Raw genomic sequence first — 24,846 nt, forward strand, 5'->3', positions numbered from 1 at the left:
GAAAGCATGTTCTGTCTTTTTTTTTTTTTCTTCGAATTTCTCATGTGGGCTCGACACTTAACATGCACTAGTGTGGATTAGTTTCTGCTTGCAAACAGATTTCTCTCTTTTTCCTCTCATTTTTATCTTTCAAAATCATTTCTGTTCTGCGGTGCAAATTGGATAGACCACAGTCTAGCAATTTTTTTATACTAAAACTTTAGCCAATGTTCATCATTTTAACATATACGCACACACATGCACAGCTCTCGCACGCAAAAGGTAGTTCCCAGCACCAGTGATTCGTCACAGGCTGGCCATTTCCTGTGGTCGATCATGAGCTGGTCCCTCCCATGCACACGAGGACAGCACATTCTAATTTTATTTATTTATCTTCTAGAAGCAAGTTGCATTTCTTTACCACTTGAACTCTCAACTTCCTTTCTACTTCATACTTTTTCTTCCACTTCGGCATATATTGCATACAATTAAGAAATCTACTCGCCATGTACTTCTCATCTCCGTTAAGAGGTAAAGATTTACCGTTTTTATTTCCCATCTTAATTCTAGTAGTTTTAGGTTTTACAATTTCTTTTTCTCAAAAATATTATTATTATTATTATTATTATTATTACTTATTTATTTCTTTGAGGATCCTCAATGCAGGTTTAAATTGACCTTTCAACAAATTACTAGCCTGTTTTATTGCCATGGATCAACGCTAGAACTGCTTCTTAGTCAATTTATCCTACCAGTCACACACTCAATCACACAAACTCCAGCGCTTTTTTAGGCCTATCCAGGGATGGGTGTAAAACCCTCCCAAACAGCTTTGGAAAAACGGACAAAAGAAAAAATCTACGCCCTTCTTCAATTAAGAAAAATAAGCTCTGTTTTTCTTAGCCCGTTTCTTCCACTGGGACTTGAACCCAAGCTGTTCTTTGGCTTGGAAAAACATACAAAGAAAAATCTACGCCCTTCTTTGATTAACAAAAAAGAAGCTCCGTGTTTCTTAGCACGTTCCTTCCACTGGGACTTTAACCCAAGCCAGATCCCTCAGCTCGGAAAAACAGACCAAGAAGAGTCTACACACTTCTTCGATGAACGAAAAAGAAGCTCTGCCTTTCTTAGCCTGTTTCTTCCACTGGGACTTTAACCCAAGCTGGCTCCCGTGCACCTCTACGTGTTACGCGTTTAACAACACAACACAATTATGGCCTTTAACTTACTTGTCCCCTGGTTCGTTGCACTGCCGGGTCCCGTCAATCCACCTCTGTCAGACGAAGGCAGACCTAAGATGCTGGCCCAGCGAAGAATTTCCTTCCCAGGTCTTTCTCCTCCAGGTCCTCTTAATGGACGCTGGCTTGTCGACAATGCAGCACGTCCTCCTTCGCCGGTCAGATGGTGGGTATGAGGATCCCGGGTTTCGGCACCAAAATGTTAGAGATTTGCTCACTCCAACTTATTTTGCAAGAACCACACGGGAGACAAGGCAAGTTCTTTTAGACACCTGCAGGTGGAGAGATCACTCGCTACAGGAATGAATTCTAAAAGTCTCCTCCCTGCAAGGGCATATTTATTAGGAGGAACAGAGTGGGGGTGGGAGTGGACAGGTTTGGTGAACCCCCGGCCTCTGATAAGATCAGAGCAGGGGGTGTTTTACACTGTTGTGGGAAACAGAACAACTTTGATTGCTTCCCCTGCAGCTGGTCAATCAAGCAGAGGAAGCAACCACTTCATCTTACTCTGCATTGTGAGGGCAAGACAAGATTGATTTAATCATTACATTGTGAGGGCAAGACAAGATTGATTTAATCATTATAGTCTATATTCCAACATAATCCTACGATAAAGATAACCTGGAAAACCCTAACAGGGAATAGTCATCGGGCCGCCGGCCCCCTCGAGGCCAGCCTGTTTCTCTAATTTGGATTTTAGAAGTAAGATCGAATTGATCACTCGACTTTGCTTCCACCAAAAATAGCACGCAGCTGGTATCTACCTTTTCCCTCTTTCATGAACTGTGTTTTGCAATCGAATTGTTCTGGGATTGAATGATTTTATTAACACGGGTATCAGTCAGTGAAATTGTTCGGTTTCTGGAGTAATTGAGATTTGTAATTCTATTTCATGTTTCTTCAATAAATGTGTTTCGTATATTATTTACTTGGTTGTGCTCTGATTTGTACTAAATTTGTGCAATCGATGGTTTGGGGTTGATTTGACGATTTGATTAATGTGCGGGGGGTTATTATGGTATAACATAGGAGTTCCATAGTTCCAAGATGGCGGCGGGTTCCAAGATGGCGGCGCGCACGGACGCAGCGGCTTACGGCTCTCCACGCCAGTGCTCTTTTCTCCTTGCCTATATTTTTTTATTTTCACTCTTTGGCACACTCTGTACTGGGAATCCCAAGTACACTTTCCACTCGCTCACGGACATTGGACACCAAGCACGGATACCTATTTCAAGTGACTTTCACCGCAAGCACAACATCCCAGACGAGATTGCGAGACCGCCGGGGTCTCCGTGGATTGTTGTCGGGTCTGGGAGGCGACGCAGGCGGAGAAGAGAGAGGAAGCAAAAGCGAGGCCGTCGGTCTGGCCTAATGCTAAGGCTACGTAAACAACCGCACAAGCCGCCTCTCCCGAGCCTGTTTCTCTCCAACGCCAGATCCCTGCTGCATAAAATGGACGACCTGGATCTACAGCTCACGGGAAACCACTACGTCCGGGACTGTTGTGTGATTATTATAACCGAAACCTGGCTGCGCCCGGATATCCCCGATGCTAGCATGCAGCTAGCAAGCCGCTCCCTGCTACGCGCGGACAGAACATTGGACTCCGGTAAACGCAGAGGTGGGGGGCTTTGTATGTATGTGCACGAAAACTGGGGCAACAATGCGACCATCGTAGGCAGCCACTGCTGTCCGGACCTCGAGTACATGGCAGTCAGGTGCCGGCCTTTTTTCCTCCCGAGGGAGCTAGCTGTTGTTATCGTCATTGCTGTTTACATTCCACCCGACGCTGACGTAAGCACGGCACTCTCTCTCCTGCTGAGAGCTGTGAGTGAACAACAACGGGCTCACCCTGATGGCTTCCACATTGTAGCGGGGGATTTTAACAAGGCCAACTTAACAAGATGGCGGCGCGTGCACACGCAGCGGCCACTCTCTGTCCCGTTCGGTGTTTTGTGAGTGTTTACTGAGTGTTTGTCCGGCAGTTTTGTGTGTATTCGTCTCGTGTGATACGTCGTGCTACTAGTGCGGCGGGCATGTTCTGCTCAACATCGGCGGAAGTGGGTTTTATGGCGTTCTGGACTTTGGTGCAGAGAGATTAAGGGCGCTCGGACTGCTTCGTCATGGAGCGACGCCGGACTGGCCTGCTCTTCCTCCACCGGTTGGACTGCGTCCTGAGCTCGGACTGCTCCGTCCTGGAGCATTGTTGGGATGCGTCGGCAGCGGGTCTGCGAGGCAGCGGGAGAGGGGCCAGCGCGGAGACGTCTGGCCAGGCTTGCGGCCAACCCAGCTCGCTCAGCCGTGCCTTCCATTCTCCTGGCGTACGTTCGTTCGCGGGACAAGATGGGTTGCGTTCGCCTGATAGGATCCACGAACCGGACAGTGCGTGCCTGCTGTGTGCTCGTGTTCACAGTGGCCTGGTTGACTGTCATCTTACCGGAGTCTGCCGTGCATCGGGAGCGGCTAGCGTGCTATCACGCTTATTGTTCATTGATTTTGACTTCTTGTGTTATTTTTCCTGTGTTGTTTACTTGTATGTGCGTTGTGAACTCTGTCTTGTCACCCTGGGATAGTGAGAAACGTAATTTCGATCTCTTTGTGTGTCTTGACATGCGGAGGAATTGACAGTAAAGGAGACTTTGACTTTGACTTTGACTTTGACTTAAAGACTGTTCTGCTGAATTTCCACCAGCACGTAAAGTGTGCTTCACGAGGTGAGAACACCCTGGACCATGTCTACACCAACATCAAACATGCATACAGAGCTATCCCCCTCCCCCACCTCGGGCAATCAGACCATCTGTCCCTCCTGCTCTTCCCTGCCTACACCCCCCTCAGACGCAAACTCAGACCCACCTTAAGGACCATCACCTCCTGGCCTGAGGATGCACTCCACAAACTCAAAGACTGTTTTCAACGGACAGACTGGGACCTGTTCGACCACCAGGAGCTGGGGACACACACAGACACAGTTCTGGGCTACATCCAGTTCTGCGCCAGCAATGTGACTGTGACCAAAACCATCCGGGTCTTCCCTAACCAGAAACCCTGGATGTGCAGCCAGGTCCGCTCTCTCCTCAGAGCCCGCGACACCGCCTTCAGGTCAAGAGGCAGAGCTCTGTACAGCGCTGCCAGAGCTGAGCTGAGGAGAGGAGTCAAACGGGCGAAAGCGGACCACAGAAAACGCATCGAGTCCCACCTGTCCAGCAACAATGGCCGCAAGGTGTGGCAGGGCATCCAGGAGATCACCAACTTCAGGGGCAGTGCCGCTCAAGTCGAAGACCAAGGCGCACAGCTGGCAGAGGAGCTAAACAGCTTCTTTGCTCGGTTTGGAACATCCCAGCAGCACTCCCCTGTCCCTGCCCTGCCCCCTCCCCCACCCAGCTCTGACATCACTCCACTCACTGTTCAGGAGCACAAGGTCAGAAAGGTGCTCCTTACAGTGAATCCCAGAAAGGCCACAGGCCCGGATGGGGTCCCCGGCAAGGTGCTGAGGGCATGCGCTGAGGAGCTCGCCCCCACCTTCACCACGATCTTCAACCGCTCCCTGGCCCTAGCAACCGTCCCGCCCTGCCTGAAAAACCTCAACCATCATCCCAGTGCCGAAGAAGTCGGCCATCTCTAGCCTGAATGATTACCGGCCAGTGGCCCTCACTCCGGTGATCATGAAGTGCTTTGAGAGGCTGGTCCTTCAGCACATCAAGGATTATCTTCCCCCACACCTCGACCCCCACCAGTTTGCATACCGGACCAACAGATCCACAGAAGACGCCATCGCCGTAGCCCTCCATTGTGCGGTGAACCACCTGGAGCAGCAGCAGAGCTATGTCCGGATGCTCTTTGTGGATTACAGTTCGGCATTCAACACCATCCTCCCGGACAGACTCACCACAAAGCTGGACACTCTCGGACTCCCCTCTCTCACATGTGCCTGGATTAATGACTTTCTGACCAACCGACTCCAGGCTGTGAGAGTTGGCTCCCGCCTCTCCTCCACCCGTACGCTGAGCATCGGCTCCCCACAGGGCTGTGTGTTGAGCCCCCTCCTCTGCTGCCTCTACACTCATGATTGCAGACCGGCTCACAAACACAACCGGATTGTCAAGTTCGCCGACGATACCACTGTGGTCGGTCTCATCTCCAATGGCGATGAGGTAGCCTACAGAGAGGAAGTCCTGGAGCTGGTCGACTGGTGCTCTGAGAACAATCTCGCTCTGAACACCAAGAAGACCAACGAGCTCATCATAGACTTCAGAAGACACAGCCCTGAGCCAACTCCCCTCTTCATCAACGGCGAGCAGGTGGAGAGGGTCCACAGCACCAAGTACCTGGGCGTCCACATCTCTGACCGGATCTCCTGGTCAGAGAACATCACCACCATCGTCAAGAAGGCTCAGCAGCGGTTACACTTCCTGAGAGTCCTCAGGAGGTACAACCTCAACACCGACCTGTTGCTGACCTTCTACCGATCTTCCATCGAGAGTCTACTGACCTACTGCATCGTAGTATGGTTCGGCAGCTCCACCGCCGCTGACAGGGAGAAGCTGCAGAGAGTGGTGAAGGCAGCCCAGAGGATCATCGGCCGCCCTCTCCCCTCCCTTACGGACATCTACACTACCCGCTGCCTCAGCAGGGCTAAGGCCATCTCAGCGGACAGCTCCCACCCTGGCTCCGCCCTGTTTGACCTGTTGCCCTCTGGAAGACGCTACAGGCAAATGAAGACCAGGACAAACAGACTCAGAAACAGTTTCTTTCCCCAAGCCATAGCCGCCCTCAACTCCAGCCGACACTGATGACACTTTCCTCCTGCACTATTACTGCACTTTGTCCGCACTACTGTTTCTGATTATTTCATCTACTTTTCTACTAGTCGATTACTTGACTATGTTACTTGTGTCTACCTCATGCACTGGATGGAGGTCTCCAATTTCATTGTACTATGTAGAATGACAATAAAGGTTTTCTGATTCTGATTTCTGACCGTAATAAATAAAAGTAACATCAGACAATTGTAGAGAATTGAATAACTTTCGTAGTTATTTGAGACACGAGTGAATTTCAATTCGTTTGAAAGTTTGCTTCGTCTGAATAAATTAACGGAAGTGTTTAAATTGGATTATTAGTTTGGTGTAGAACTGAAAGTAATTTAATTATTTGAAGGGCGCAGGCCCGTTCCCCCTTTTGACGGGCCGCGTAAAACGTAACTCCGAACATGTTAGAGAATTAAATTTTTAAAGCAATCAAGTGGGGTGAAGCACTCCGACAGTTAAGTGCTAGATTTACATATAAGAAGTTAGAATTAATAATATAAAGTGCATTAATTTTCTTCTTAAATGCTATTATTGTCACACTTTTATTAATTCGATTCTCTTTCGAATAAACAAGTTGGTCGGCTCGCTTCATGAGCGACCAAGTGGAACGGACCCATATCAACATTTACTTCGGCAAAACTAGTGCTTGGGTGCGCTATACAAACGAATCCCTGAGGCCTTAACAAAGACATCTAAAAATATCCGTAACGTAATAAGAACTTCAAACATTAGCGGGGAGCCATCAATACGATGCGGTCACTTCGAAGTCTTGCCTCGAATTGAGTTACTCGGCTCGAGCTTCGGGTGACTTGAGAGGGATTGGCGTCGTACAGAAATTAGATTGATTCCGGTGGAGTTAATTTAACTCGGGTGGTTAGATTACGGACGAATCTCTGAACCCGGCTAAGACAAACCCGTTACCGGGAAGCCGGGGGCACCTTAATGAAAGAGGTGCGTTTGACAATATATTTTCATAGGATATGTTACTTCTATTCAACTGCAATATCACTACTTTGTTGTAAGACGTATGCAACGAAATTTCGTTTTGTATGCACCATGTGCAGACAAGATGACAATAAAGTTTGTCTAAGTCTAAGTCATGTCAGGTCAGCTGTCTGGAGAGAGAGAGAAGTCAGGACCTGCGGGCGGACCACCACTGTGCCACCGCCGCCATGACGGAACTCAAAAGCAAACTCCATGAGGAGAAGCAGAAAGAGTTAGCCGTTACCAGGGAGACATTACTGCGGCAGTATGAAATGGAGCTGAGGAGAGTGATCAAAATCAAAGATGGAGAGATCCAGCGACTGAATGCCTTGGTCCTCAGCCTGAGGGACGACTCCATGGACAAGGTGATCCGCTCAATCCGTGTCTGACTATCCGCACGCCACGTCGGGCTCCGATGCGGCCGCTACCGTATTGTGTAGCTTGTCCCCAGTAAGCGTCGCGGCGCTCCGTTGCGGTCTCAACGGCCCGGTGTGGCGCAATGTCTGCTCAGGTGAGGAGCGGGGGCGCTTTGCTGGCGGAGGTGGAGGAGACGCGGCGGTGTTGGGAGACCGAGCGGTGTCGCCTCCACCAGGAGCGCGGAAGAAGCCCTGGCAGCGGCCCAGCAGGCCTGGCGGTCCCGAGCGGACGAGCTCCGATCAGCTCATCACCAGCATCGGGAGGAGCTGAGCCGAACCAAGAGAGACTGCGAGAGGGAGATCCGTTGACTGGTAGGACTGATCAGATGCGCGGTGCGTGGCTATGTTCCCAATTTCGTCGTATACCTGCAGTGCAATGACACCTAAGGCATTCTATTCTATTTCACAAGAAGAAAATGTCCGGTTGCTCGCTTCGCTTTTGTCACAGCAAAGGTGTTCTAGTCGATTCAAGAAAAAAATTGGCCGGTTGCTCTCTTTGTTTTTGTCACAATTCTGGCAAATGAGTTTGCCCGCCTGCCTGAACGCTCCCCGTTTGTACATCCAGATGGATGAGATCAAGCTGAAAGACAGAGCGGTTAGTGTTTTGGATAAAGCCCTGGGGCCGGCCACGTCCACCGCCTTCAGCTGCAGACTCAGGCTGCCGAGCAGCAGATCGCTGCCCTGAGGGATTCCCAAAGGGCGGGCCTAAACTACCCTGGAAGTGGGGTCAACGCCGCTACTAGCAATCCCCTTCATAGCGTAAGCCACCTCATCACACACTTGCAGTACGCATGACTTAGTTCGTTGCTGGAGGAAGGTCGCACAAAAACAGTTTTGAACTTTGAACGAGTGGTTGTGTGTGTGTGTTGCGGGGCGTTTTCAGTCTCAGGAGGATCGGGACACGCGACGGTTTCATCTGAAAATCGCTGAGCTCAGCGCAGTCATCAGGAAACTGGAGGATCGAAACGCCCTGCTTTCTGAAGAACGCGATGAACTGGTAATTTATTGACGGCACGCTTGAAGGTTTGCGCTACGTTTGATGCGCGCCATCCAGCGAGGCACCCATTGCGCTTGCTTATTAGTTGAGCGGCGCGGCGAGTCGCTTGCCTGGTAGATGTCTTTTATTGGGAGCCAATGCCACGATTCCGTTCAAACCGATGCAAAAGGAATGGATACGTTCTGGCCCGCGTGTTGTGCGTCTTTCACATCCCGCACTTCATGCTTGCAGCTAAAGCGACTGAGAGAAACAGAAAGCCAGTTTCTGCCACTCCTGTACAAAAACAAACGCCTGAGCAGGAAGAATGAAGAACTCTCGCTGGTGCTGTCTCGCCTTGAAAACAAAGTGCGCTTTGTCACCCAGGAGAACGAGGAGATGGCAAGCTTGGTAAGTCGACGTGGACAACGGCGGCGTGCCAACAGAGTCCACTGCATTTGTGTTCCACAGAGAAGGCCTAGTTCGCTCAATGACCTGGACCGCGGTTGCGGCCAGCAGGACGGTGAAATGGAGTTCCTTCAAGTTGTGGAGCAGCGGCACATCATCGACGACTTGTCCAAGGTCTTCAGGCAGGCGACTCGGTGCACGTACGGCAGCGCCGCGCTCGCTCGCTGTCGCCAGGAAACCTTTTCCGTCCAAAGCTTGGCCGGCGGCCGCCATCCAAAAAATTGGCCCCTTAAATTCCGACCTTTCAAACAGGAGCATTGTGCGCACGCGTTTGAACACGCTTTAGACTTGTTTTGCCGTTTTCAGCAGCTCAAAGCTCCCGTTTTGTCAGCGCCTTTGCCACTCGCTGTGCGCTGAAAACAACGGACTCGCCCGGCTGCTCAGCCCGTCAACCATTAGCCGCGAGCGCGACGTCATTGTCCGTAGGGAGCTAGTGGCAAAATGCACCCTGTTAGAGTTGCGCTCGCTCCAACTTATTTTGGAAGAACCACACGGGAGACAAGTAAGTTCTTTTGGACACCTGCAGGTGGAGAGTCCATCCGTTGTACGAATGAAGTCTGACTCTCGGCTCCTGCACGAGCATTTTTATTAAGAGAAACAGGGTGGGTGTAAGCGTGGATTGAATAGAGAAAGCCCTTGACCTCTAGTCAAATCATAGCAAGGGGTGTTTTACAACTTTGTGTAGGAAGTTGCTATCGCTTATGATAGGGATAAATAAGGGATAAATAATATTATTTATTACAGGTTGCAGTCAAAGTCAAAGCAACATAATCATACGATAAAGATAATCTGGAAAACCCTGACACACCCTGTAGTTGTCACTTTTGGAAAAGACGAGCGTCCCTCCAATCATCGCCGGTGACGTGTTTTTCAGGCTCTGGAGACAGGAGCTCATGTCAGAAATGTCATTGTGAGTCGCGTTTGTTTCTGCGCCGGAGCCGTTCGTTCCCTTTGCATCCAAAGAATCTCAAAGGCGGATTATTTGTGTCGACAGGAGAGAGATTTGCTGCTACGATACCGACGTCGAGAATCTCTGAGGAGGAACAAAGCGTGAGGTCCTGCAAGGTGAGTCTGTTTGTTTGCGGCTGCTTGGTGTTGCGCAAGATGAAATGGCCTTTTTCTCGCTATCGTTCTTCTCGTCGATTCATCGTGAGGTGTCGCTTCAGTTTGTTCAGAGAGATGTTTGCTTCCGCGCCCGCAGGTCATCGAAACATTTTACGGCTACGACGAAGACGTGTTGGTGGACTCGGACGGATCGTCCTTGTCTTTTCACACCGACAGAACCCCCGACACGGAACCCGAAGAGGTAGCCCGCCATTTCTGCCAGCGTATTGGCGCCAAACATTCCTCTTCAGCCTGGAATCGGACTCGTCTTTGCGTCGCGGGTGCTTTGTCGCCGGTCTGACTGATTCTGGTACTAGTGCTGTGTTGCATTGGTGTGTGCATGAGGAGGCGGAGCTTCGCTACCGCCAGCTGACGCAAGAATATCAAGCGCTGCAACGAGCCTACGCTCTGCTCGCCCAGACCAGCGGAGGGGACTACGACGCCGAGAAGGAGATCAAGGTGGCGCCCCTTCCCGCAACCCCCGGCCGGGTCGCAGCCTCCCCGTTTTCACCCAGCCTCGGGTGTTCTCTGGTCTGAAAGGAGGAGGAGGAGCCTCCCTCCTCCTCCTTTCAGACCAGAGAAAAGCTGATGGTAGAAATGGGTCACTATCAAAGCAGAGTAGCAGATCTGGAGTCAGCGCTGAAGCAACAAGGACAGGTAAGGTCATCAATGAGCACACCTTTTTCTCAGACAAAATAGCTACATTCTTCAGTCACTCATTCGTCTGGCATTACTGGACCAACCCCCCCCTGAACGTGGCTGGGAAAATGCGGAGAAAAGCAAATGTCATTTTCCAGTCAACCAAAGAATTTGTGGATGAAAATGACACAACATTCCAAAGCTGTCCACGCGTTTGTCTCTTCTAGAATGTCAAGTGGGTGGAGGAGAAGCAGCTGCTGCGTCAGAGCAATCAGCAGTTGGCCGAAAAGGTGACGGAAAGAAAGGCGCTGGGCGGAGTCGCTTGGCGTCACACCCGTCGGGAAGCCCCGCAGATGAGGTCTGACTGTCTTTTCAGGTCAGGCGGATGGAGGCGGAAGAAGCGCGTCTGAAAGAGCACATCCAGGATATCCGAGACCAAAACGAACTGCTTGAGTTCCGCATCCTGGAGCTGGAGGTGGGAAGACTCGCACAAGCGTGTTGAGGCCAGAGATGTGACAGACGGACGGACGGACGGATGCATGCCTCTGCCTTTCAGGAGAGGGAGTGGCGCTCCCCCGTCTTGAAGTTTCTGCAAGTCCGTTTCCCAGACGGCCTCAGCCCTTTGCAGATCTACTGCGAGGCCGAGGGTGTGAGCGTACGTAAGGCGTCCCTCGCAACCCTAACCTTAACCCGAGGTCCCAGAACACCTTACATTGCTCCTTGCGCCTTTCCCCCGGACATCGTCATCAGTGATCTGATGAAGAAGCTGGACATCCTGGGCGATAACGCCGTAAGTGTATGTCGAACTCCTTATGTTCGCACTCCACGAGACTCGGCGGCTCAAATGTGACTTTTGGAAGGCTTTGCGCTGAAAGAAGCTTATTGACGCTGTGCCTTTGGGCTCTTGCAGAATCTCACCAACGAGGAGCAGGTGGTCGTGATTCACGCCAGGACCCTTCTCACCCTAGCCGAGAAGGTAACGCGCACGTCCACGCACGCTCTCGCATTCTGCTTATGTGACAGCAGCCTTTCCTCAGTGGTTAGAATACATCAAAGTGACCAAGTCAGCACTTCAACAGTAGATGTTGGACATTGAAAGTGAGAAGGTAGACAGACACGCGACATCAGCCAAGGGGAACTCCGGCAATGTGCCCCAACAATTCTGACTTTGAGCTGTGCTAGGATATGTTCTGTAAGCAGAAGGGCTACCTGGATGAAGAGTTGGACTTCAGGAAGCGTTCCATGGACCAGGCTCATAAGGTAAGCCACCCTCAAATCTCCCGCCGGACCACTGATGGACGAGGATTGCGGCCCAGAGGATCCTGGAGCTGGAGGCCATGTTGTACGAGGCGCTACCGCAGCGGGACTGCCCCGCCACGGACGGCGAAAAAGCCAGCCACGCTGGCGTGAATGACGTGCTGACGGCGGATCAGAGAGAAGAGCTTAGGAGCGCCGTGGACCAATGGAAGCGAGCCCTGATGTGCGAGTTGAGGGAGCGCGACGCTTGCATCCTCCAAGATAGAATGGATCTGCTGCACAGCGCGCAACAGGTAAGGGCCCAAAGCCAGCCCGGCACTTACTTGCACGCTTACTGGCTTTTGAAGGCCACTTTCCATTTGTCCGTCCTAGAGGAACAAAGAGCTGAAAGAATTCATCGTAGCTCAGAAGAGACAAATCAAACAATTGGAGGAGAAGTTTCTGTTTCTCTTTCTATTCTTCTCCTTGGCCTTCATTCTGTGGCCCTAACACCAGCTGGTGAGTGAGCTCCAGCGGCACCGCACTCGACACCTCCGATACACTGCCAGCCGGTCTCAGATGTTGGCAGACGCTCCGATGCCGACGTATACCCCCCGCCACGGTGACAGAGGCACCGCGTCACACCGGCGCTCATCCAATCAGAAGGCAGGAAAGGCAAATTCACATGCAGGGCACTCTTGAACCAGAAGAGAGCGCCACAAAAAACGGTTGTTGCCCCAAACGCGCACTAAAAAGGGTCAGAATAACAAGAGTCCCACCGGCCAGCCGGGGCCACCCGTCCATCCATTTCTTCAGGGGGGAAAAAATTGGAGTCACCGGTGAGTACATTTTGCATTTAGCTCTGCTTTTCTGCTTCTGTCTTCAAGTGTGTGGCATCCTGCGACCAAAGATTCAGCCAACCCCAAAGCGGTTGACCTCAACGTCCCACCACCATGCCGACCACAGCAGGTGACGTGATGCTTTGGACATCCTTCCGTCTCAGATGCCCAAAAGTACTCTTTGCCACATCTGCGGCAATACGGTGTCTTTTCAAAGGTGCAAATAAATCCAGCGTGGGCGGAACACGCACGTCTTCGTTTTTTCCCGCTTTGTTTGTGTGACAGCTGTTGTGAAAATTTTATACAAATAAAGTTGTATAGTACAGGTTTGGCCAAGCCGCAATTCCTGAACCGCATGCGGCTCTTTGCTTGGATTCATGCGGCCCTTTTATGTTCATATCAACATTTGTGTGTGTGTGTGTGTGGGGGGGGGGGGGGGAGTGTTGTGCGTGTTGGCTTCACTTGAGTTCAATTTGGTATTTTGGTCAAAAGCGCATGTGGTGAAATTCCACAAAGTAGGATGGGCAAACACATTCCAGTAAACTATTAGTGTCAATTGGGCTCTCGAAATGGCAGGGAAAAGATGCACAGCAAAACGGCAATATGTAGATGAACACAGGACGTCTTTATCAGAGTGGGAAAGTTTCTATTTTTGGTGAACGTGATGGCAAACCATTCTGCCTGATATGTCAGACCTCAGCGCATTTCAAAGATTCAAATCTTCAGCGCCATGCACTTCAGCTCACTCCATGGCTAACATTGATCAGGCGTCGAACCCGCAACATCATGCTTAAGAGGTGGACATGCTAACCAGTGCGCCATTATGTCAACGCATAATAACTAAGTCTACTGATCAAAACAGCGGTTACTATATGACGTCGCTACGTGGTCAAGTGACGCAGACAAGACATCAATGGACGGACCTTCCTCCGAAATTAGAATCCGTGGGCAGAGTTAACTTGTTTAAAAGGGAGTGGGCAGAAGAAATATTTAATTTATTTAAATCTATTTTGAGTGCGCACCATTATGCCAATGCATAACAACTGTAAATCTACTAAACAAAACAGCGGTTGCTATATGACATCTGCCACGTTGTGGTCACGTGACAGACGTGACGTCGATGGACGAAACTTCCGCCGGAATTCAAATCCGTGGGGAGAGTTAACTTGTTTAAAAGGGAGTGGGCAGAAGAATTATTTAATTTATTCAAATCCATTTGGAGTGTGCGCCATTATGTCAATGCATAACAACTGTAAGTCTACTAAACAAAACAGCGGTTGCTATATGACGTCTGCCACGTCGTGGTCACGTGACGCGGACGTGACGTCGACGCCTATTTTACATCCCACCGATCACAGGACCCCTCGGCTGCATAACCGCGCCCCCTTCCCAACCAATCGGATTTGCTATACGCGAAAACGACGCCAATGGGCGGGCTCTTCCGCCAGAATTTAAATCCGTGGGCGTGGCTCGCAACAGGAAGTAGGAAAATGGCGATGTTGACAAAGACACAGCGGATGGTAACATACGACTAACGAGAGAAATATTTTTATTTTCTGCTTGCAACTGGACCGTCCAGAGCGTACACGGTAAGTACAACTCATCATTTTTAAAAATAAGTACTTTTGTTGCCCTGAAAAGCGAGTGAGTGTGGCGTTTGGGGGGAACGTCGAATTTCGACCATTATTTCGACTGGTCAACGGTTGTAAATGATTGCGTTGATTAAAAACTTTATTTAACTCTACTCTTAACTTTGCCGTTTCAGATATGCGGGTATTACACCGCGGAAATGACGTCAATAGGCTGAACTGTCGCCAAAATTCAAATCTGTGGGCGCAATGGCCTTGAGCGAGACAACGGATACAAACACGACGACTATCAACAGAAATATCTTTATTTTCTGCTTGCAAGTGGACCGTCTAGAGCGTACACGGTTAGTACAACTCATTAGGTTTAAAAAGATTTACGTTTGTGTAGTTTGCGTTGCGTTACATCTGTGAATGTTGGTTGAGGCTAAATGTTAATGTTTAATTTCCTTCCTTTAGGTTCCACGGTGTTTGTTGGCTGTAAGTTTTCCACTGCAAGAAGAGGCTCGTATCATTGACCAGGAGCGAGCTACAAGTATCATTGACCAGGAGCGAGCTACAATGGTGAGTAGCCATAACATTTATCTTAAACACTTCCTATTTCATGTCTAACAGTACTTGATTTAACAAATAACCATAAATAAATACAGTGTGGGCACTGAAGTTAACATATGTGATTATACTGCCTAATCTGTCACCGAGTATATTGTTGCAAAGTAATATAAGATCCAAAGTTGTAATTCAGAATAGTTTTCAAAAGAAGGCCATTAGAATTATATACAAGTCTGATTACCCTGAACATAATAGCAAGCTATTAATTAAATCACAAATTCTTCAATTCAAAGATTTGGTAGATTATCAGACAAATAATGTCTAACAGTAATTGATTTAACACATCACGATAAGTAGATTGAGTGTGGGCACTCTCAAGTTAACATATGTGATTATACTGCCTAATCTGTTACAGAGTATGTTGTTGCCGAGTAATGTAGAATAGATCCAAAGTAGTAATCCAGAATAGTTTTGAAAAGGCCATTAGAATAATAAACAAATCTGATTACCGTGAAGATAATAACAAGCTAAGTGTTTAATATGTCCTATGAAGTCAAAATTGGGCACCATCATGTGGTGAAATTTGGAATTGCATCACATCCAATTTTGCCTGGGAACAAACAGATTTAATAAATCTTAGTCTTAAATAAGCCACTCCTCAAACAAGTAAACTCTGCCCATTTTGCGCAGTAGATGTTCTGTTAATATCTAGTATTTATACAAAGTCATAATTTAAATTGCTTTCATTTAACTAAGCGTTTAATACTTCCTATCAGGTCTCAAGTCAAGATTTGGCAAAATACAATTTCAGCAAATCCAATTTTGCCAGGGAACAAGAATAGATTAAATAAACTAAATAAGTCTTCTTCCCATTAAATAAATCAGAAAAGTCTGTCTTGTAACCAGTCCTCTTCAAACAAGTAAAGTCTACCCATTTTGTGGCGTGGATTTTGTGTCTATGCCTAGTATTTATACAAAATCATAATTTAAACGACTTCATTCCTTCATTCACTTTGGAAATTTGGAATTGCAGCAAATCGAATTTTGCCAGCGAACAAAAATAGATCAATTAATCTAAATAAGTCTTCTTCCCATTGAATAAATTAAGAAAGTCTTACTTGTTCCCACTCCTTTTCAAAAAAGTAGTTTAAAACGAGGGCCCTTCACTCAACCTTTAACCCTATTTATTCACCTTCTAGGCTAAGTGTTAAAGGCTAAATGTTAAAGGGTAAGTGTTAGAGGCTAAGTGCCAGAGGCTAGGCGCCAGAGGCGAGTTTTTGTGGGCTGAAGTTTTCAAAGTCAAAGTCAAAGTCAAAGTCTCCTTTATTGTCAATTCCTCCGCATGTCAAGACACACAAAGAGATCGAAATTACGTTTCTCACTATCCCAGGGTGACAAGACAGAGTTCACAACGCACATACAAGTAAACAACACAGGAAAAATAACATAAGAAGTCAACATCAATGAACAATAAGCGTGATAGCACGCTAGCCGCTCCCGATGCACAGCAGAGTCCGGTAAGATGACAGTCAACCAGGCCACTGTGAACACGAGCACACAGCAGGCACGCACTGTCCGGTTCGTGGATCCTATCAGGCGAACGCAACCCATCTTGTCGTCCCGCGAACGAACGTACGCCAGGAGAATGGAAGGCACGGATGGGCGAGCTGGGTTGGCCGCAAGCCTGGCCCGACGTCTCCGCGCTGGCCCCTCTTCCGCTGCCTCGCAGACCCGCTGCCGACGCATCCCAACAATGCTCCAGGACGGAGCAGTCCGAGCTCAGGACGCAGTCCAACCGGGGGAGGAAGAGCAGGCCAGTCCGGCGTCGCTCCATGACGAAGCAGTCCGAGCGCTAACACCAGCAGCAAATCTCTCCACACCAAAGTCCAGAACGCCATAAAACCCACTTCCGCCGATGTTGAGCAGAACATGCCCGCCGCACTAGTAGCACGTCGTATCACACGAGACAAATACACACAAAACTGCCAGACAAACACTCAGTAAACACTCACAAAACACCGAACGGGACAGAGAGTGGCCGCTGCGTGTGCACGCGCCGCCATCTTTAACACCATGCCGCACTGAACAACACCATCCTGCACTGAACAAAACCATCCCGCACTGAACAACACCATGCCGCACTGAACAACATTATGCCGCACTGAACAACATTATGCCGCACTGAACAACACCATGCCGCACTGAACAACACCATGCCGCACTGAACAACACCATGCCGCACTGAACAACACCATGCCGCACTGAACAACACCATGCCGCACTGAACAACACCATGCCGCACTGAACAACACCATGCCGCACTGAACAACACCATGCCGCACTGAACAACACCATGCCGCACTGAACAACACCATGCCGCACTGAACAACACCATGCCGCACTGAACAACACCATGCCGCACTGAACAACATTATGCCGCACTGAACAACATTATGCCGCACTGAACAACACCATCCCGCACTGAACAACACCATGCCGCACTGAACAACACCATCCCGCACTGAACACCACCATGCCGCACTGAACAACACCATGCCGCACCGAACAACACCATGCCGCACTGAACAACACCATGCCGCACTGAACACCACCATGCCACACTGAACAACACCATGCCCCACTGAACAACACCATGCCGCACTGAACAACACCATGCCGCACTGAACAACACCATGCCGCACTGAACAACACCATCCCGCACTGAACAACACCACGCCGCACTGAACAACACCATGCCGCACTGAACTACACCATGCCGCACTTAACAACACCATGCCGCACTGAACAACACATCGCCGCACTGAACAGCACCATGCCGCACTGAACAACACCATGCCGCACTGAACAACACCATGCCGCACTGAACTACACCATGCCGCACTGAACAACACCATGCCGCACTGAACAACACCATGCCGCACTGAACAACACCATGCCACACTGAACAACACCACGCCGCACTGAACAACACCATGCCGCACTGAACTACACCATGCCGCACTTAACAACACCATGCCGCACTGAACAACACATCACCGCACTGAACAGCACCATGCCGCACTGAACAACACCATGCCGCACTGAACAACACCATGCCGCACTGAACTACACCATGCCGCACTGAACAACACCATGCCGCACTGAACAACACGACGCCGCACTGAACAACACAACGCCGCACAGAACAACACGACGCCGCACAGAATAACACAATACCGCACAAAACAACACTATACCGCACAAACAGTTTTAGATAATATTATGTCGCAGTCATGTGACGCGGACATGACGTCAATGGGCGGAACTCACGGCAGAATTATAATCCGTGGGCGTGACTTGCAATAGGAAGTAGGAAAGCGGCAATGCTGGCAAACAAGACACAGCGGTTAGTAACACGACGACTAACAAGACGAATATTTTTGTTTTCAGCTTGCAACTTGACCGTCTAGAGCGTACAAGGTAATTACAACTCATTGTTTTGAAAAATATGTTTTTTTTTTGTGTAGCCCTGAAAAGCGAGGGAGTGTGGCGTTTGGGAGGAACGTCGAACTCGGCGTCTGCTTCCAGCCACAGACGCCAAATTTCGACGATTATTTCGACTGGTCAACGGTTGTAAATGATTGCGTTGATTAAAAACTTTAACTCTACTCTTAACTTTGCCGTTTCAGATATGCGGGTATTACACCGCGGAAATGACGTCAATAGGCTGAACTCTCGCCAAAATTCAAATCTGTGGGCGCAATGGCCTTGAGCGAGACAACGGATACAAACACGACGATTATCAACAGAAATATCTTTATTTTCTGCTTGCAAGTGGACCGTCTAGAGCGTACACGTTAAGTACAACTCATTGTGTTCAAAAAGATTTACGTTTATGAATGTTGGTTGAGGCTAAATGTTAATGTTTAATTTCATTCCTTTAGGTTCCACGGTGTTTGTTGGCTGTATGTTTTCCACTGCAAGAAGAGGCTCGTATCATTGACCAGCAGGAGCTACAATGGTGAGTACTCCTTTCGTTGTCCATTTATGTGAAACACTTCCTATTTCACGTCTAACAGTACTCGATTTAACAAATAACCATAAATAAATACAGTGTGGGCAGTCAAGTTAACATATGTGATTATCCTGCCTAATATGTTTATCACACATATGTCACTAATCACTAAAATGTTTATTTGTTTATCACAACACCTTTGGACCTTCAGCAATCGATTATTTCCCTTCATCTACATAGAGACAGAACGATGGTTTCATAAACATCTCATTCATTTCACCAAATAACTTCACGCAGGTGGATAACGGCCTTCTCGGTCACGCTATGTTGCGTGATGCAGTTTTGAAGAACTAAATGCATTTATTCAATGAATAAGTCAAGCTAGATCTATGTTTATGATGTTGTAAGTTACGGTATCCATTGAAGTTGAGTCCGAAGCCAGTGGAAAACAGCACTGCGTTTGTGCTCTCCAGGTACAAATGTTGTGATCTCTGACTGACGACCGGGCGAGACTCGAGTAAGAGATGTCCAAACGAGCTCCGGCAGGGCGGGCCAAGGCGGAGTGAACGGGCGCCCTTCAGGCCGCCAATGACGAGCTGAGAGCCAAACTGATGGACGTCCAGTTAGAACTTCAGCAGGAGAAGAACAAGGTGAAAACCTCAACAGACAGACACTGCCTGCCTGCCTGCCTGCCTGCCTGCCTGCCTGCCTGCCTGCCTGCCTGCCTGCCTGCCTGCCTGCCTGCCTGCCTGCCTGCCTGCCTGCCTGCCTGCCTCCCTGCCTGCCTCCCTGCCTGCCTGGCTCCCTCCCTCCCTCCCTCCCAGTTTTCCCGATGTAGATTTGACATGCGTGTGCCATGACTGTGTCAGCCTACATCAACAAATGCAGCGAGGACGTCAGCACCACTAAGAATATCATCACCCGGGGCAACCAACGACCCTGGATGACTGAGGAGGTACGTCAAACGCTACGAGCGCCATGACTGTGTCAGCCTACATCAACAAATGCACCGAGGACGTCAGCACCACTAAGAATATCATCACCCGGGGCAACCAACGACCCAGGATGACTGAGGAGGTACGTCAAACGCTACGAGCGCGGAACTCTGCCTTCAAGTCTGGCGACAAGGAGACACTGAGGACAGCGAGAGCCAACTTGAACCGTGCCATCAGGGTAGCGAAGCGAGACCGCAGTCGAAAAATTCAGGATCGTTTCCACGATGCCAACAACAACAGGAGTATGTGGCAAGGCATACGGGCGATTACAGACTACAAATCTGATTACAGATTACAGAACCCCCCCCCCCCCCCCGCCGGTGGGTGAAGTTGATGCTGACTTTCTAAATGGTCTAAATAACTTCTTTGGGAGGTTCGAGGCACTAAACGGCACTCCAGCAGTGAAAACTGTCCCCCATCAGGAAGAGGAGGTACTCTGCCTTGACTCCGCCGATGTGTAAGACCCTGAGGAGAGTCAACCCCCGTAAGGCCCCTGGCCCCGACAACATTCCTGGGCGTGTGTTCAGGGAATGTGCAAGTCAGCTAGCTGGGGTCATCACAGACATTTTTAACACCTCGCTGGGCCAAGCCACAGTGCCAGCGTGCTTTAAGACTGCCTCCATCATTCCGGTGCCGAAGAAACCTCAAATCACCTCATTTAATGATTACCGACCTGTTGCACTGACTCCGGTCATGATGAAGTGCTTCGAAAGGCTGCTTAAAGGTCACATCGTTTCCAGACTCCCCCCATTATTTGACCCGTTCCAGTTTGCCGACCGGCAAAACCGCTCCACTCAGGACGCCATCTCCTCCGTTCTTCACCTGAGCCTGGCTCACCTGGAGGAGAAGAACACCCATGTGCGGATGCTGTTCCTGGACTTCAGCTCAGCGTTTAACACCATCATCCCACAGCATCTGGTAGGAAAATTGGAACACCTGGGCTTCAACACCCCCCTTCGCAACTGGGCTGCTAGACTTCCTCACCAACAGTCCTCAGTCAGTCCGGGTCGGACAGAACACCTCTGATGTCATCACCCTCAGCACAGGCTCCCCTCAGGGCTGCGTCCTGAGCCCCCTGCTGTTCACCCTGATGACACACGACTGCGTCCCCAGGTTCACCACCAATCACATCGTGAAGTTCGCAGACGACACAACGGTGGTGGGGCTCATCAGAGACAACAACGACCTGGACTACAGAGAGGAGGTGGAGCAGCTGGTGGGCTGGTGCAGAGACAACAGCCTGATCCTGAATGTGGAGAAGATGAAGGAGATCATCGTCGACTTCAGGAAAAAACAGCCTCACCACGCTCCACTGATCATCAACAGCTCAGCTGTGGAGGTGGTCAGCAGCACCAAATTCCTGGGGGTCCACATCACAGAAGACCTCACCTGGACTATGAACACTACGGCACTGGTCAAGAGGGCACAGAAGCGCTTGTACTTCCTGCGGAGGATGAGGAGAGCCCACCTGCCCCCACCCATCATGAGGACGTTCTACAGGAGCACCATAGAGAGCATTCTGACAAGCTGTCTCTCTGTGTGGTGTGGAGGCTGCACCGCCTCCGATTGGAAGAACGTGAGGAGAGTGGTGAGGACAGCAGAGAGGATCATAGGGGTTCCTCTTCCCTCCATTCAGGACATTTCATCTCAGCGCTGCATGTCCCATGCCCGTAACATCATCCATGACCCATCACACCCCCACCATGGACTGTTCTCCCTGCTGCCCTCTGGGAAGAGGTTTCGCAGCATCCGCTGCAGGTCCACCAGGTTCTGCAACAACTTTTTCCCTGCTGTCATCAGACTGTTGAACACTAGAACTGTTGAGCTCTAAACTGAACTCTGCATCACACATTCACAGAACTGTACTTTATGACACTACGGACCTCTATCTTGCACTATCTCGCACTACCAACTTTACTGAACTTGTATAAACCCTTTAAATAGAAGTTTAATACATGGTTTAGCATTCCTCTGCACACTCTTGAATACTGTTATGCCTACTTGCACTATTGCATAATTATCACTGCTACTATATATATATATATATATATATATATACGTATATATATATATATATATATATATATATATATATATATATGTATATATATTGTCATGTAACATGGGGGGTAAAGGTGGTGCAAATGGTAAAATATGGATTGTTCACAGGAATAAATTGGCAGAGCTGAAATTCCAAATTTGTCCAAAAGATGGCGCCAGACCAAAACATGAGACCAAAAAGGGGCCACAATAAGCTAAACTAGTTAAAATAGAAATAAAACAGGAACACGGTGTCGGATTGTGAGTCACGCATGGAAGCACAAATGTGATTTTTACTTTTTGATTTCTTTGCTTGGCTAAAAATGTATTCTGTAACAGCTTAAAGCAATATTGTTAGTCAATTTGATCAAGAGGCCCGCCACTATGAGAATAGTGGCGTGACATAAATTGTTTGGAGAAGCACAAATGTGATTTTTACTTTTTGATTTCTTTGCTTGGCTAAAAATTTATTCTGTAACAGCTTAAAGCAATATTGTTAGTCAATTTGGTCAAGAGGCCCGCCACTATGAGAATAGTGGCGTGACATAAATTGTTTAAAGAAATAGATCAAAGGTTTCGATTTTTATTTCAGAGTTAATTGAAGCGTAACTTTAAAAAGTTATTTTCATGAAACAGGAAGTGAAGAAAAGGGGAAGTGAAAGGCTTTACCAGGGGCTAGCTGTACATTGGTGGAAAGTAATGCATGGTCAAGGCGGAAACATCTGCTGAAGGACAGCAGGTGTACGAGCGTGGGAAAATTGTCCAAACCCTATACAGCGTGGGAAAACTGACCAAAATCTATAAGGCGTGGGAAACTAGGCGGTCTTACCCTATAGAGAGGATATAGGTACCAGACAAGCCTATAAAAAGTCCTGCAGGAGCAGCTAAGAGGCTTTTTCCCCCAAAGAATACGTGAAGAAGCCCAAAGGAGCTTCAAGATTTTTTCCAGAATCCCGGGATCTTTGTGTGAGACGCAGGATCGCTGGTCCGAAATTAACTTGGATTTACTCCAAAAAATTGGACTGGACAACTTTACAGGAGAAACTAGGTGAGAGAAAACGACTTTTATTTATTTTAGCGAGAGTGGGGAATGTTAGAGATTTGCTCACTCCAACTTATTTTGCAAGAACCACACGGGAGACAAGGCAAGTTCTTTTAGACACCTGCAGGTGGAGAGATCACTCGCTACAGGAATGAAATCTAAAAGTCTCCTCCCTGCAAGGGCATATTTATTAGGAGGAACAGAGTGGGGGTGGGAGTGGACAGGTTTGGTGAACCCCCGGCCTCTGATAAGATCAGAGCAGGGGGTGTTTTACACTGTTGTGGGAAACAGAACAACTTTGATTGCTTCCCCTGCAGCTGGTCAATCAAGCAGAGGAAGCAACCACTTCATCTTACTCTGCATTGTGAGGGCAAGACAAGATTGATTTAATCATTACATTGTGAGGGCAAGACAAGATTGATTTAATCATTATAGTCTATATTCCAACATAATCCTACGATAAAGATAACCTGGAAAACCCTAACATTTCCCTCCTGTTTTATCATATGATTATGTCACCCCAAACAACAAAGACAAGCAAGAAGAAGAAAAAAAACACATATATGTATATACGTATAATGAAGAAAGTAGAATGGTAAAAATAAAAACAACAAACAATGATAGCAACACTTTCCAGTGAAGATGAGGCATTACCTCAATACCCCAGATCAAACTTATTGTGTAAGCGAAAAACCTGCTGGCCAGATGTCATTAGCAGGAAAATTCTTACACGGCCCCTGTGCCACAGGCGACCAGAATGCTATCAATAAAAAATAAAAAGAAAAACACAGAAACAGTACATCATTGTATCCATCACTTGCGAAGCATATTTGATGATCAAATCAACAAGTTTCCGTAAAACATGCTCAACAGAACAGCATCTACGCAATCCACGTCTCATTATCATTATCACATCTGCCACGCCTAAGAAGTTGTATATGTGCTCGTGTTTTCGTCAGCTGATGATGTTCTAGTCTGTAGGTGTGTTCTGTCACACACACTGGCGCACACACTCGTGTCCAGTTGGCAGGCTGCATCGGACAACTCTGGTGACCAAAAAACCACGATCCGTTCTGAACAGGCACGTGCACTCATAGGATGCAGGTGAGGCAGTGCTTCTGAAACTCTGGATGAAGTAGGTCCCGTCCGATGGTGCAGCCATGTCGGTAGTAGAGCCCTTACACCTTGAAAACGGCTCTCTCATCCTGGCACACAGCGGTGATGTCCAAAGCTCCCATCCAGTTTCCTCCTGGAGAGCAGTCGTCGTTAATGCAGACGTGGGTCTTGTTACCTTGGATGTAACATGTGTAATTCACTCCAGCTGGTCTCTCCGTGTAGGCCACTTGTGGTATTGTTCATCCTCTAACAGTCACATTGAGATTTGCCCAGAAGTGTTCATCATAGGCACCGTCTGCAAGTCCAGAGTGGGATGGGTCGGCATCACTGATTGTGACTGCTCGGCGTTGATATCCAACTCCTCCCATGGATGCCATACGTTTCGCTTCAGTGACATTCATTGCTCTGGCCTCCAAGCGAACTTGCGTGGAGGAAGGGGGGAGTTTCGAACACACATAGCATCCCTCCTGTGTGTGAGCTCTCACAGTGAACCTGACATACCGGTACCAAGTGTTGGTTTCGTATGGGTTTCTGGGGTCCCATGACCAGTCTTCAAAGTTCTCATCATGTGACCATCGTTTACCACGGGCAACATTGTCATTTGGTCTGTTCAGATGAGTCAATAGACCATAGCACGCTCCAACCACAACGCAGCAGAGGATCCATCTGGCATATGGAGCCCCGTTGCTACTAGGATGGCAGAGACACCGGGACATCCCCTCGCCTAGCGGAGTGGGGATCGATGAATTCTTCACCAACATTGAGACGCCTCACCCTAAACGATGGGGCCCCTTTGTAGTCAGCCTTCCCCAC

General features: G+C 48.8%; 1 protein-coding gene, 1 long non-coding RNA gene and 1 pseudogene across 2 annotated transcripts; all 3 read left to right on the forward strand.

Moving 5' to 3' along the window:
• Positions 1-7,200: 7,200 nt before the first annotated feature.
• Positions 7,201-8,514, forward strand: LOC137840927 (janus kinase and microtubule-interacting protein 1-like; annotated as a pseudogene).
• A 759-nt stretch (positions 8,515-9,273) lies between these two features.
• Positions 9,274-10,307, forward strand: LOC137840920 (uncharacterized). Its single transcript, XR_011088095.1, has 3 exons — positions 9,274-9,779; positions 9,864-9,934; positions 10,071-10,307. It is a non-coding gene; the product is annotated as an uncharacterized lncRNA (long non-coding RNA).
• Positions 10,308-10,515: 208 nt separating this feature from the next.
• LOC137840919 (janus kinase and microtubule-interacting protein 3-like) lies at positions 10,516-12,790 on the forward strand. Its single transcript, XM_068653000.1, has 8 exons — positions 10,516-10,630; positions 10,840-10,902; positions 10,989-11,087; positions 11,169-11,402; positions 11,523-11,588; positions 11,650-11,718; positions 11,795-12,162; positions 12,242-12,790. The coding sequence occupies exons 1-6, from the start codon at positions 10,562-10,564 to the stop codon at positions 11,692-11,694; spliced, it is 576 nt and encodes a 191-aa protein (XP_068509101.1). The 5' UTR covers positions 10,516-10,561; the 3' UTR covers positions 11,695-11,718; positions 11,795-12,162; positions 12,242-12,790.
• The last annotated feature ends 12,056 nt before the right edge of the window (positions 12,791-24,846 follow it).

This window comes from Syngnathus scovelli, chromosome 14, assembly GCF_024217435.2.
Source record: "Syngnathus scovelli strain Florida chromosome 14, RoL_Ssco_1.2, whole genome shotgun sequence".
Taxonomy (NCBI): Eukaryota; Metazoa; Chordata; class Actinopteri; order Syngnathiformes; family Syngnathidae; genus Syngnathus; species Syngnathus scovelli.